Source organism: Rhinatrema bivittatum, chromosome 6 (genome assembly GCF_901001135.1).
Source record: "Rhinatrema bivittatum chromosome 6, aRhiBiv1.1, whole genome shotgun sequence".
In the NCBI taxonomy this organism is placed as follows: Eukaryota; Metazoa; Chordata; class Amphibia; order Gymnophiona; family Rhinatrematidae; genus Rhinatrema; species Rhinatrema bivittatum.
In genome coordinates this window covers 151,577,889-151,593,227 of record NC_042620.1, presented here as the reverse complement: position 1 = coordinate 151,593,227, position 15,339 = coordinate 151,577,889, and the positions used below count along the sequence as shown (strand labels likewise).

General features: G+C 42.8%; 1 protein-coding gene across 1 annotated transcript in view; it reads right to left on the bottom strand.

The window, feature by feature from the left end:
• DNAH7 (dynein axonemal heavy chain 7) overlaps positions 1–15,339 on the bottom strand; it is a 724,465-nt gene that overhangs the window by 18,761 nt on the left and 690,365 nt on the right. The window contains 2 exon segments of the mRNA XM_029606081.1: positions 5,628–5,780; positions 10,616–10,846. Coding sequence (XP_029461941.1) covers positions 5,628–5,780; positions 10,616–10,846 — 384 coding nt within the window.

Here is a 15,339-nt window from a genome sequence, read left to right as displayed (position 1 = left end):
TTCCTCCCAGTTGATTGATGTAAGCCATTGTCATCGCATTGTCTGACATTATCCAGACCACTTGACCCTGCAACCGGTCACCGAACCGCAAGCATGCCAACCGGACTGCATGGGCTTCCAGCCAATTGATGTTTCAGAGAGACTCTTCTGCACTCCAGCACCTTACTTTGTCAGCTCCTGACAGTGAGCTCCCCAACCCTGGAGCCTTGCTACTGTCATGAGTACTAGCCAGTCTGGTGATCTTAGGGAAACCCCCTTACTTGATGATCTGCTTTTAACCACCACTTCAGGTGCCTGCAGACCTCTATCAGTAGTTGAAGCGGAATCAAATAGTCCTGAGACTGTGGGCTCCGATGAGATAAAGTATGGTGAACAGGATGTATATACATTCCCATGGCACCATCTCTAGTATCACTTTCATCAATCCGAGCACCTGTAGATAGGACCACACTGTCTGATGATTTGTGTTTGTAAGTAGACACACCTGCATCATCAGCTTCTGAATACGGCCCTCTAGCACACTGTTTCTCAACCTTTTTCCCGTCGTGACACAGCTGATGGACATCACTCACATGTGTGACAAACCTCTCATTATAAACCATGGTGGAAATAAAAAAAAAAAAAAAAAGAGAAGAAAGACCCAATATTACTTTTATTGTTAAGAATGACATAAGGGAAAGATAAGTAGTTTCTAAACATAAATACATAAATAGTAAACCTCCCATACCAGAACAGCAGCAACTTCCAGCACACAAATAGTGAAAAGGCAACACTGAAAATATTACACCAGACCTTAAAACACCAGTACTCCTCCTAGTAGGAAAACGGATCAAGCCAGGCTGCTATAAAGCCCTATACAGAAACTAAATGCCAGCAGAATACCTCACCTCAGTCACATTTATTTATTTATTTATTTATGTATTAAAGGCTTTTATATACCAACTTTCTTGATACAAATCAAATCAACTCGGTTTACATCGAACTAAGCAGTAACTATAAATCAACCACTCAACGAGACAATTTAAAAGGAGCATAAAGTTACATTATAACAAGGATGCCTTAACTGGGAGTAGGAAAAAAAAGAGAGGGAGAACGAAGATAAAGTACTATATTCCATAGAGTATGGGAGGGAGGCAAGGAGTCGACTTCATGATAACTTATAAGCGTGATTTAGCATTTGTTTATTTACATAAGTGATGGAACAATTCTAAGTCAGGCTGTTGGGCTAGAGTGCAGACCCTCACATAACAAAGAATAAAGAGACCATAAAGCATAAATAGAAAGATGTAGACAAAAATGAACTGGAAACTGCAACAAGCCAGAGGATCTGTATGCAGTGCAACAAAGGAAAAAGAGAAACATCACCAGTCCTCATAAAATAAATCAAGAAATATAAATAGCAGTAAACCCATACTAATAAAATGAACAGTTTATTTCAGTCACACACAGACACAAACAGGCTCTCAATCCTACACACATGCTCTCTCACATACACCACACAGGCTCTCAATCACAAACATGCTTTCTCTTACACACATACACACACATATGCTCACTCACTTTTCTCTCTCCCCACTGAATAATAACTGATGGCAGCAGCAGCAGCCTCCTCTTCCAACCTTCGCAGCCTCAAGAACGTCCCATCGGCCATGTCGTCCGACATTGCTCCTCTTTTTGCTCCAGGTCATGTTGCTCTTCTCCTTAGGACTGTTGCTGCACACACTTGTAACTTAGCATGGTCTCTTCTTCCTGTGTATGTGGCCGCTGCACACCACTTCCTTTTCTGGGCAGTGGGGGAAGAAGAGACCATGCTGCTAGTGTTGCTGACTGAGTGTTTCTTCCAGCTCTCCTTCCGTGTTTTGCCCAAGCTATCAGTATTTCAAGCCTGGGTGGAGGAAGAGTTTTAATCTTGCTGGGGCTGGGGGAGCAGATAGGTCAGTGGGGGACCCATAAGTGTGGCAACATAGCTGCATGTGCTTGGCAACACACCTGTTGATAAACACTGCTCTAGTACGAACACCCTGCCCTGTTTCATGTTGAACTGAACACTGAGATACTCTAGTAACTGTGATGGCTGAAGATTGTACTTGGCCTCTCCCCCGACTGTACTACCTTTATCACTGAGTGCAAGGGTTCCATACTAAAATGAGTCACCCGCAACTAACGGTTGGTCCCCTTGATGGGGCAAAAAGAGCCCTCCTTGGGCACAATGACATAAATAGAGTACCGGCTTGTATTTTCTTGAGACGTAGGCACTGTACCCACAGCCCGCAGACTGAGGAGTTTTTACAACGTACACTCCATGCTTGTCTCTTCTGCAGAGAGTTGCAAGGAAACACCATAAACATCCCGAGGAATGCTGTGAAACTCCAGCGCATAGCCATCTTGTATCACCTCCAGAACCCACTGGTCTGATGTGAGTTCAACCCATTTCTGATAGAGAAAAAGATGACCCCCCCCCCCCCCCATCTCCTGTTCCCGGGGATGTATTGGCACACCTGCTTGGGGGGGCTCCATTACCCAAACCTGTACCTGTCTGGACTGCCTGGGATGAAAGGACTGAGATCTACCCAAAAGTTGAATCTTCTGAAAGGCTGCTCCTTTGCAGGGTCAAAAACGTTTGGATCCCCCAGTACGACCTCTCATGTTGAAGGAGCACAGCGTCTGTTATCCTTTGGCAACAGAGGAACCTGGGACTCTCCCCACTTATTGGCAATTTTCTTCCACTCGCTCCCAATCAAGAAACTTTGTAAGGTTAGACTTGGAGGTTCCTTTGCCTGAGTAATTTCTCAGCCATAACTGACACCTGGCTACTATTACCAAAGCCACCCCTCTGGCTGAAGTGAGGACTAAATCACAGCCCACATCTGCCAAAAAGGCGACTGCTGGTTCCATTACTGCCCTGGAATTCACACCAGATTTGACTTCCTGAGAGAAGTTTGCTGTAGTCACACTGCAAAAAACTAGGTGCCCAAAAATTAGGCATCCAAAATTTAAGTGTTCAACACTGTGCCTCGATGAGTGTCCAAAAACTGAGCTCCCACAAGGCTGCTCAGATTGTGTGTGTAGATAAGTACGTTCATGTAAAAGCCCAGATAGACAGCCCTAACCAACTAGGTGCCCAACTAGGCGTATAAACTGGATGCACAATTGGACGCATGGTCAGATGCACTAGCACAAACTGATGCAACTTAAGAGGGCAGCCTAACATGCAGGAAACCCCCCCCCCCCCCCCCCCCCCACAAGAAACACCACCACAGTGAACAAAAAAAGCCTGAGAGTGGGGCCTAGCCAAAAAGCAGCTCAACCTGCCAGGCTGCCCACGTTCCCTAAGCTCCCCTGGAGGCAAGAATGAATGTTGGATCAGCGCACCGAGCACGGAGACCGGAGGGAGGAGTCCCTACAAAACCCCTCCTACTATGGTTTTTTTTTTCTATTCCTTACCTGAACTCAGCCCATCCCAGCCAAGTACAGTCTGCTCCAGCTGTGTGGGGAGAGGGCATATACCTTTGCAGTGCATGGCTTCTTGCACCGCTTACCTTTTATCTTTTTTTTTTTTTTTTTTAAATAGCTAAGTCCACCCAGGTTGAAAACCAGCTACCAGACCAAGGCACTTATCTGAGGGAGGGATCAAAAGATATCACCTCAGGAATTCTTGACACAGAGAGGGACCATAAGGTATCACTATAGGAGAGTAGGACGAATAAATGTCCTTCTTTTCTCCTTTTTAAAACTTGAAGCAATCCCCAGTAGGGAGATGCACATCCACATCTGGAGATGGAGAATGCTGGCAGGCTAATGTCAGTGCAGGGGTATATATACAATGATGTCAGCTTTGCTCCATCTTTATTTGCTGGTAGAGGTGCATAACTCATCATTCTGGATCCGTCTATCTGAATGCTAAGAAATAAAAGAATTGTAAATAAATGATTATATGAAAAAGTTTAACTTCATAGGACCAAATTTGTGTGAAATATTTTTGAAATGACATTCTGTAAAAATAAGTTGCTTGTATGAAGGCTGTAACTTGTACTATATGAAAAGCAGTATGCATTTCAGTTTCTGACAATTTCCTATCAAAGCAACTATGTTCCTGCAGTGATTTGCTTGCTGCCTCATATACTATATAAAAATTATTCTGAGGTTCATTAATATACAACTGTACACTTTGATCGAGATATTAGCAACTCTTCCAATTAAACTTAACTCAAAACTTTCCAAGGACAATATTGCAATATAACCGCATAGCTGGTATAAGCTGTCCTTTTGTATATTCTGAATATGTAGCTTTATGCACACTTGTGTACATTTATTTAAAAATAAATCTGGCAGTTGCTCTTGAAATGGTTCAGATGTTGCAGAAATGAATAGCAAGTTTTAAAACACCTCAGACAAATTACAATGACAAGAAAAAAATCCTCTAGTTCAAAAATTATTTCTGTACCAATAAAAAAAACCCCTTTTTTATTTTTAGAAAAAAAGTGCCATAGATTTTTTTTCTGCATACAAAAAAAATATCTAAACTGTTCTAAAACAATGGAGTGAATTCATGAACTACCAGTATTTTATAATCCTACTAAAATTTTTCTCATTAAATAATACATATTTTTCATTTTTTTAAAGAAACTATAACTTCAAAATTTAATTTAATAATGGTTCTGTCTGGGTGTAAATCTGCTAAAAACTCCAAAAAAAATAACTGCTTAAGAGTGATCATCTACATCTCAGAGCTCCAGTTTCTCATAAGAGCATTATCATATGACAGTGAATCCTGACAACTGAAAAACAACCTGACAGCTGCAGATTTTAAAACTAAGTATATTTCTTTATAATAAAAAAAAAAAATGCACTAAAAATTATTTCACAAGAGCATTGTTTGTATGATTTTGAAATCCATGTTCATGAATTCAACCCCTGGTTTTAGAAGTTTGAAAATGTGTTATGGGTATGTAATGATGATGTGGAAAAAGATCAGTTCTTCCTACAAGCTTTATAGGTGGGACGATTCATATGCACATACCTTTTTTCACTTTTAGATTAAAAAAAAAAAGTGTTGGTATAGAAATAAGTTTTGGACTTAGAGGACTCTTTTCTTGACAGATGTTATAGAAAAAAAACATGAAAGCTCAAAAGACCTTCTAGCCAGAGATCCAGTAGTCTCAAGTAACTAAAAGCAAGTGATAGAATTTCTGTGCCTTTTGCAAGATGTACATTGCCCCCTTTTAGCTTTGATGAACCTTAGAATTGTATTCAGTTTAAGTAGTCCTTATATGATCTACTAGTAACTAAACATCACTTCTAGCCTATATTTTTGCCAGTATGGAGAACCTTCAAGATTTTACGTGCAACAGTTTATTAAATCCATTGATGAACACCGCAGTACACCACAAATATACTTGGTCCATGATGTAATGGTAATCATTTTGTGTGCACTATTCACTTGTTGCCACCTGTCCTACCTGAGAAGGATGCTAAGGATTCTATTAAGAAGTAGCAAATCCTGCAGAGTGAACAATTTAGAAGAACCACACTTTACATGGCTTGATGTTGCTGCAACAAACCATTTTGATTCTTAATACAAAAAAGCAACTGTAACATTGTAAACTATAGTCATAGCTTGTACTTACTTGCAAGAATTTAAGTCTGGTAAGGAAATCATTCACATAGCTGCCAAGGGGTTTGAGACTGGGGTAAGACTTTTTCATCCACATTCCAGGGATTTTGCCAGTCAGAATGCTGCTTACTACTTCTTCTAACTCGGCAGACATAACCACCAACCCCTAGATCAAATTTTTGTGGAGGCAAAAAACACATTTCAGAACAATTTATGTAGTTGTATAGGTAATAGTGCATTGCTATTACTTCAAAATGCATAAAATATTTCATTGGATTTTGATGTCTGTCTTAAATCAATATTACTTGTAAAAACCTGACCAATGTTAATGTTTCTAAGAAACTTTTGATGAATTTTCAGTTTGTTTAAAATATATGACATGCCCAGCCCCCCTTCTCCAGGTCCCCATCAATAACCCAGGGCCTGAATCTACCCCAGCCGGGCTGGGGATCCTAAATAGAGAGTAAAGAGTAATGGCCACTTGCTCCTGCCATGCCACTGGCTCTTTAGAAAAGGTGCCAGCCAGCACTGTATCTAGAGACATCAAAATGGCCCTGGTTTCAGGTCTGGCTGGTGCAATTTTGTTGATGGCCATAGGTTTATATGGTCATACAACAAAATGGTACTGACCAACCATGAGCCTGACACTATTTTGACCACTATAGTACCAGTCATTGGGCCAGCCACCAAAATATACCTGCAGGACAAAAGTGAATGGGCATCATTCCTGCCCCTTTCTCTATTCAGGAACCTCATGAAAGGAATAAGAACATAAGAAATTGCCATGCTGGGTCAGACCAAGAGTCCATCAAGCCCAGCATTCTGTTTCCAACAGAGGCCAAACCAGGCCACAAGAACCTGGCAAGTACCCAAACACCAAGAAGATCCCATGCTAATGATGCCAGTAATAGCAGAGGCCATTCCCTAAGTCAACTTGATTAATATCAGTTAATGGACTTCTCCTCCAAGAACTTATTCAAACCTTTTTTGAATCCAGCTACACTAACTGCACTAACCACATCCTCTGGCAACAAATTCCAGAGCTTAAGTGTGCGTTGAGTGAAAAATAATTTTCTCCGATTAGTCTTAAATGTGTTACTTGCTAACTTCATGGAGTGCCCCTTAGTCCTTCTATTATCAGAAAGTGTAAATAACCAATTCACATCTACTCTTTCAAGACCTCATGATTTTAAAGACCTCTCATATCCCCCCTCAACCGTCTCTTCTCCGAGCTGAACAGCCCTAACCTCTTCAGCCTTTCCTCATAGGAGAGCTGTTCCATCCCCTTTATCATTTTGGTTGCTCTTCTCTTTACCTTCTCCATCAACTATATCTTTTTTGAGATGCGGCGACCAGAATTGTACACAGTATTCCAGGTGCGGTCTCACCATGGAGCGATATAGAGGCATTATGACATTTTCTGTTTTATTAACCATTCCCTTCCTAATAATTCCTAACATTCTGTTTGCTTTTTTGACTGCCACAGCACACTGAGCTGACAATTTCAAAGTATTATCCACTATGAATTAATTTTTTAAATATTAGGGCCATCTCTATAGGCAGTAGAAGGGGGTATGTTTGGCAAGGACCTTACAACATCCTCAGAGAGGGGGAGTTTATACACTTGAGGGGGAGGTTGATTGGGCCCATGTCGACCTTTAACAAGATGGTGGCTCTTAGGGCCTTTACCCTACAGTATGTTTCTGTGGAAGAAAATACCACGTAGGTTTTCAAAACTACAGTACTGAGTACCGCAGTTTAGTAAATCCATGTGGTATTTTCCCCAGGGGAAAATACCATGGCTTAGTAAATGACCCCCTAAGTTTGTACCTGAGGCAATGGAGGGTGAAGTGACTTCCCTAATTTACAGCTGTAAAAGCTTTTAAAATTACCCACATAATTCCTTGATCTTGCCTACTTTTGCCTCTTCCACAGTATCTCCACTCCATGCAGAATATATGAGCCATCTGTGGTAATGTGAATCAGATCCTAACATGGTAATGTTTACAGATTTTCAGCCTAGTTCTGATTATATTTTATAGGTCATCAAGGGGCAATCTTCAAATTGTCCACATTGGAACAAAAGCAGCTCATAATTTTTTACCTGCAGGCTTTGCCCCAAAGCAAAAGTACACATATACTTTCACTTTGACATTTGCCCTGAGTACTAACTACCCATGGAGATTTGCATCAGCTTTTTCTGCTGATACATTTTTTCACGTAAATTTCAAAATGCAGTCTATGAGTGTTACTTTCCTCTCCTGACCTAAACACACCCCTAGGAATGCCTCCAGTAAATGCAGCTAAAATTAAGAACATAAGAAGATAAGAATATGCTATACTGGGTCTGGCCAAGGGTCCATCAAGCCCATCATCCGGTTTCCAACAGTGGCCAATCCAGGCCACAAGAACCTGGAAAGTACCCCAAAAACTGTCTATTCCATGTTACAGTTGCTAGTAATAGCGGTGGTTATTATCTAAGTCAACTTAATTAATAGCAGGTAATGGACTTCTCCAAGAACTTATCCAATCCTTTTTTAAACACAGCTACACTAACTGCACAAACCACATCTTCTGGCAACAAATTCCAGAGTTTAATTGTGCCTTGAGTGAAAAAGAACTTTCTCCGATTAGTTTTAAATGTGCCACATGCTAACTTCATGGAGTGCCCCCTAGTCTTTCTATTATCTGAAACAGTAAAAAACCGATTCACATCTACCTGTTCTAGACCTCTCATGATTTTAAACACCTCTATCATATCCCCCCTCAGCCGTCTCTTCTCCAAGCTGAAAAGTCCTAACCTCTTTAGCCTTTCCTCATAGGGGAGCTGTTCCATTCCCCTTATCATTTTGGTCGCCCTTCTCTGTACCTTCTCCATCACAATTATATCTTTTTTGAGATGCGGCGACCAGAATTGTACACAGTATTCAAGGTGTGGTCTCACCATGGAGCGATACAGAGGCATTATGACATTTTCCGTTTTATTCACCATTCCTTTTCTAATAATTCCCAACATTCTGTTTGCTTTTTTGACTGCCACAGCACACTGAACTGATGATTTCAATGTGTTATCCACTATGATGCCTAGATCTCTTTCTTGGGTAGTAGCACCTAATATGGAACTTAAAATTGTGTAACTATAGCAAGGGTTATTTTTCCCTATATGCATCACCTTGCACTTATCCACATTAAATTTCATCTGCTATTTTGATGCCCAGTTTTCCAGCCTCACAAGATCTTCCTGCAATTTATCACAATCTGCTCTTGATTTAACTACTCTGAACAGTTTTGTATCATCCGCAAATTTGATTACCTCACTTGTCGTATTTCTTTCCAGATCATTTATAAATATATTGAAATGTAAGGGTCCCAATACAGATCCCTGAGGCACTCCACTGTCCACTCCCTTCCACTGAGAAAATTGCCCATTTAGGGCCTCATTTTCCAAGCACTTTACCGCGTGTGATAAATTCGCAAATCGCGTTAACGCGATTTGCGAATGCAAATTAGTCATATGAGAGAGAGAGAGAGAGAGAGAGAGAGAGAGAGAGAGAGAGAGAGAGAGAGAGAGAGAGAGAGAGAGAGAGAGAGAGAGAGAGACTTACTATAGTGCCTATGCCCTACATAGGTATTTTAACCCCTATAGGAGGGCCACCTACTAACTCGGGGTGGGGATTAGGTATGAGCGTCGGGGGTTGGGGGCCACTTTCGCATTCCACATGAGACCTACGGACTGAACAGTGGTCTCTAGTGCAGATTTGCTGGCCGTCGGAGTGAGGACGCTCACTCCAAGCGGAGATTTGGCCAACATTCTCTCCACCTAGCATGTTGTTGCCCAGGTAGAGTGTCCATCAAGCTAGGTAGAGAGAACGTTGCCCAAACCACTTCTTGGAGTGAGCGTCCTCACTCCGACAGCCAGCAAATCTGCACTAGAGACCACTGTTCTGTCCGTAGGTCTCATGTGGAATGCGAAAGTGGCCCCCAACCCCCGACGCTCATACCTAATCCCCACCCCGAGTTAGTAGGTGGCCCTCCTATAGGGGTTAAAATACCTATGTAGGGCATAGGCACTATAGTAAGGTTCTCTCTCTCTCTCTCTCTCTCTCTCTCTCTCTCTCTCTCTCTCTCTCTCTCTCTCTCTCTCTCTCTCTCTCCCCCTCCCTCCCTCCCTCTAGGAGCCTGAAACAGGCTGTCTTGAACTATCGTGCACCGCGATAAAAGAAACCGGTAATTATTGTGCACTGCGATAAAAGACTGAAAGAATCATCGTGCAGTGGGAAAACATCACGTGCAGCGCTAATGTTTTTCGCGAAAACATCGCCGCACACGATGTTTTCCCCACTGCACGAAAGAAGCCTCATTTGCATTGGTAACGCCCACTAATGCGTTACCAATGCGATATTGGAAAATAAGGCCCTTAATCCTACTATCTGTTTCCTGTCTTTTAGCCAGTTTGTAATCCACGAAAGGACATCGCCACCTATCCCATGACTTTTTATTTTTCCTAGAAGCCTCTCATGAGGAACTTTATCAAATGCCTTCTGAAAATCCAAGTACACTACATCTACCGGTTCACCTTTATCCACATGTTTATTAACTCCTTCAAAAAAGTGAAGCAGATTTGTGAGGCAAGACTTGCCTTGGGTAAAGCCATGCACTGTGGCACAACACATATACTTTTAGCTGTATTGTAGAAGAGCAATTTTCAGACAGCCAATTTACATGTGTAAATTGCTATATACATGCGTAGATTGTTTTAAACGTTGTCATCGAAGAGAAATGCAATTGGAAAGGATGGATTTTTTTTTTTTTTTGCAATGCAAAATGTATCCTTTCTATTCTATCCTATAAATCAAATAGGGTTAGCTATTAATATAGCTAGTACTCTAAAAGTAAAATCATTATGAACTATAATTAGTCGTGCTCATCAGATATGCAGGAAATGTACAAAAAGATTGTTTCATAGAGGTCTCTCTCCATTTTAAATTTTGTGGATCATACCTTGATTGCTTTCTGAATGTTGATACAGGAGTCTGTGATGGTGATTAAAAGTTTGTTAAAGCGACCCATCTCCTGGACAAGTACTGTATTCATACTCTGTGTGTAGGTAGTGGGGTATCGTCTCATAGCAGCTTCAATATCATAGTTTGCAGGAAGTTTGCTCAGGATGTCAGCAGCAACTTCAGAAACAATTTCATCGGATGATTTTGCTCCACCACCTGTTGCTCGAGACTGTGGTAAACATAGTAACAAAAGTAGGGCTCCTTGTTTGACAGCTTGAATATTTTGATATAAACAAACAGAAATCAACAGGCCCATTATCTGACATGAACAAAGACAAATGAATAGGTCCATCATTATTACTTTAACTTTACAAATCAAACCACAATGGACTCGGTAATTACTTTTTAATGAAATGTAAATTCAGGGAAACATTTATAAGATAAAGGGATACCAATATTTCATAAATGTCTAAATGCAATCTGTATACTGCTTTAATATTTAATTGGTTTATCTCCTCTGATATTGTTCCCACCTACCATTGCAACCTATTGTCTGGATGCGGAATATCTGATAGGGATGTGCAGAGGGACAGCATACATTGCATTCGTAATTCGTATTCGTCGGGGGGCAGATACGTTGCATTCGGCAAGGGTGGCCCCCGATATGTTCATGCGTTCATTCTTATTCGTTTCCCCGCTAAAATTGAATTAATTACAACCCCCCACCCTCCTGATACCCCCAAGACTTACCAAAACTCCCTGGTGGTCCAGCGGGGGGTCCTGGAGCCATCTCCTGCACTCATGCCGTTGGCTGCCGGTATTCAAAATGGCGCCGATAGCCTTTGACCTTACTATGTCACATGGGCTACCGGTGTCATTGGTTGGTCCCTGTGACATAGTGAGGGCAAAGGCTACCGGCGCCATTTTGATTACTGGCAGCCGACGGCCTGAGTGCAGGGAGATTGCTCCCAGACCCCCGCTGGAATACCAGGGAGTTTTGGCAAGTCTTGGGGGGGGGGGGGGGTCAGGAGGGTGGGAGGTTTGTTTAAATTTGCTCCTTTAGACAGCCCAATAATTCGGTGAAGATTCATTGTATTCATGGTGAATCGCGATACGTTTTGCTTCCCCACGAATACAACGACTATGGCCTTATACGTTACAGATTACCAATACGTTGGAAACGAATGCACACCCCTAATATCTGACCAATGGGCTACAGGGGTACCAGACAGCAGCAGCAGTAGTAGTGTAGGACAGACAGGCTTTCTGAGTGCAGCGGAGATGGGGAGGACTGCTGATAGAGGAACTAAAGAGGAGCACAGGAGCTCTAAGAAAGGTGACAGAGGGACTGAAAGAACTGCTGGGAGAAGAAGCAAGGAAAAGAGGTAATGCAGGCTGGTTGAGGGGACGATTGATTGTGCAATGGGATGCTGACTGAAAGAGAGAATACTGCTGTGACGGTCTGGGAGAAGAACTGAAAGAAGGAATTCTGGCTGGGAGAGGAGGAGGCTAGGAACTGAGAGGGGAAGACGGATTGGGAATAGAGCTGTGGGGCAGGAAGAAGAGTAGAGACTAGCCATGAGAGTGAGAGCAGTTGGGAGAGTAGCAGAGAGAGCTGAGATAGGGGACAAGAATTGTGAGAAAGGGAAAATAGCTGAGAGAAAGGAAAAAATAATATAGGCTGGGAGAGAGGACATGGGCTGTAAAAAGAGCAGGAAAGGAGAGTGGTTAAGTGAAGGGAACAAGAGGAAGAGAGAAGGGAAGAGTATTGGGAAAGAAGCTGTGTGGAGGAGGGGACTGATGGGGGAAGTAAACCAAGAGAAGAAAGAGGATCATGGTGGATGAAAGGGTGAGGAAAGGGATGAAGTGCCAGGCAGTGGTTAAACTACAAGGAGGTAAGGTAAGATAATGTGCTTTGGAAAAAACAGCTGTTATAGAAAGGAAGACCAGAATATGTATTAAAAGGAATGAGCAACTAGAGAGGAAACTGAGAAAAAGCCAAGTGCAAACAGAGCCAGAGGATCGACTCAAGTGCAGATGCAAAGGTTGGAAAATTGTTTATTCAAAGTTTGGTAAAGATTTCTCTGCCAACTGGGCAGGGACAAGGGTGGAAGGCAGATGCCCTTTTCTTTCAGCCCTGCTGTCACCAGAGTAAAGCAGAGTTGCTTCCCTGTTACAGGTGTTCTCAGAGGAAAGCAGGATGTAAGTCCTTATAAGTAGGGTGGCATTCATTCATTTATTTACACAATTTATAGCCTGCTGATACACCAATCTCAGCGGGTAACAATTCACATACATAGTAATGAAAACATACTTACATTCTTATAATACATACAAGAAAGGGTATAAAACAGTTTAAAAAAAAAATCAACAATCTACCAATATATTTCTAACAGTTAATGCTTTAAATAGAAAAGGCTAGACTAAACAAGAGAGCCCAGCCTGGAACGTTTATGTCAAAGTTTCTAGAACTTTGACTGTGCCTCACTGAGCATGCCCAGTATGCCAATATAGCAGGCATCCACACTGGAAGCCAAGTCCATGGGGAAGCTGATGGACTCCTTGAGGACTAACATCCTGCTCTCCTCGGAGAATACCTGTTACAGGTTAGCAACTCTGCTTTCTCTGAGGACAAGTAGGATATCTCTCACTACAGACTTCCCCCAAATAAATAAAGGGGAAATAAGAATAATAAAGTGCTAATGGGCATAAACAAAATATTTTTGTTGGCAACAAGCCTTTTTCCATTTTATCTTATTTATCAAGGGTAGCCTGGAACAAAAACAATGGGTCCTAAGAGGGAGTGGAGTTGAGTTCTACACCTCAAATTCTGCAGGACCGACTGGCCAAATCTACTGTTATGTCGGCCATCCCTGTCCAAACAGTAGTGAGATGTGAATGTATGGAGAAAATTCCACAACACAGCTTTACAGATCTCCTCCACAGGGACTGATTGTAGGTGAGCCACTGATGCTACCATAGCTCTGTCAGAATGCATTTTGACATGACCCATTAGATGCTAGAGATGTGTTTAGTTTTTGCATGTCGGCTTGGGCGACCCGTGAAGAACTACAGGTCGTTTTTTTTTGTTCGGCAATTTTCTTCAAAAACGAAAAACCCACCCCAACTCTTACAATTTAGTTTATTACAACTCCCCCCCCCCCCCCTCTGGACCCCCCCAAAACTTGCCTAAAATCCGTGGTGGTCCAGCGGGTGTCCCAGGAGCGATCTCCCATGCTCAGGCCGTTGGCTGCAGGAAATAAAATGGTGCCGGTGGCCCTTTGCCCTTACCATGTGACAGGGGCTACCGGTGCCATTGGTCGGCCTCTGTCACATGGAAGGAGCAATGGACGGCTGGCGCCATCTTGTGCTCCTACCATGTGACAGGGGCAGACCAATGGCACTGGTAGCCCCTGTGAACATAGTAAGGCAAAGGCTATCGGTGCCATTTGAATACTGGCAGCTGATGGCGTGAGTGCAGGCTATGGCTCCAGGAGAATCCCGCTGGACCAACAGGGACTTTTGGCAAGTCAGGAGTCCCCCCCCCCCCCCCAAGACTTGCCAAAAGTCCCTGGGGGTCCGGGAGCGACTTCCTGCACTCGGGCCATCAGCTGCCAGTATTCAAAATGGCACCGATAGCCTTTGCCCTTACTATGTCACAGGGGCTACCGGTGCCATTGGTCGGCCCCTGTCACATGGTAGGAGCACAAGATGGCGCCAGCCGTCCATTGCTCCTTCCATGTAACAGAGGCTGACCAATGGCACCGGTAGCCCCTGTCACATGGTAAGGGCAAAGGGTGGCACCATTTTGTTTCCTGGCAGCCGACGGCCCGAGCGCGAGAGATAGCTTCTGGGACCTCCACTGGACCACCATGGATTTTAGGCAAGTTTGGGGGGGTATGGAGGGTGGGGGATTGTAATAAACTAAATTGTAAGGGTTGGGGTGGGTTTGTTTGTTGTTTTTTTTTAATAAAGGTGCCCCTCCCCCTCACGCTAACCCGAACAATGAATTTTCCTCGTAGTTCGGGGAAAATTCGTGTCGGGGTTCAGGTCCCCCGAACCAGGACGAATTAGACAATTTCGTTGAAATTGCCTAATTCGTGATAAACGAATGCACATCTCTATTAGATGCAGGCAGTCTGCGCGTAACAGAAAGAAATGCAAAACTGCTAGACAATGGATAAAAACTGTATAGCGATGGCAATCCTCAGCTTAGTGTCAAAAGAAACAAAGAGCCAGGTGGACTTTCTATGGGTTTCGGTCCACTTCAGGTAGAAGCCAAGGCTATTGTGCATTTTCCAACGCTGACCTTATGTATGCAATGATGTGTTCAGTGTGGGGAAAATGCGCACACAAACCCACACTAAATACCCGCAATAGGTTTTGCATAAGTGCATGCAAATAGCTTATAAAGGAGGTAATTATCCATTAATGGGCTATGCAGGGAGCTGTGCTAGAAGGGGAAACGGTTAGTGTGGGTTTTTTTAAAATCAAGTATTTAGTGCCTGGGTCAGGAGTTAAATTAAAGTGCCTCTCAGACCATTTTTTTCATTGCTGGCATTGGTGTGGGTGTGTGTACATGCAGCTCTAGTGTAATCATGGATTAAGTTCACTTTTTTCTGATGCTATGGTACATTTTGCGGGACAGCCAAATAGTGGCAGAAACCTTATAGCATGTCAGAAGGTCAAAGAGAGAACAGGCTGAGAAAAGGCAGTTTCGAG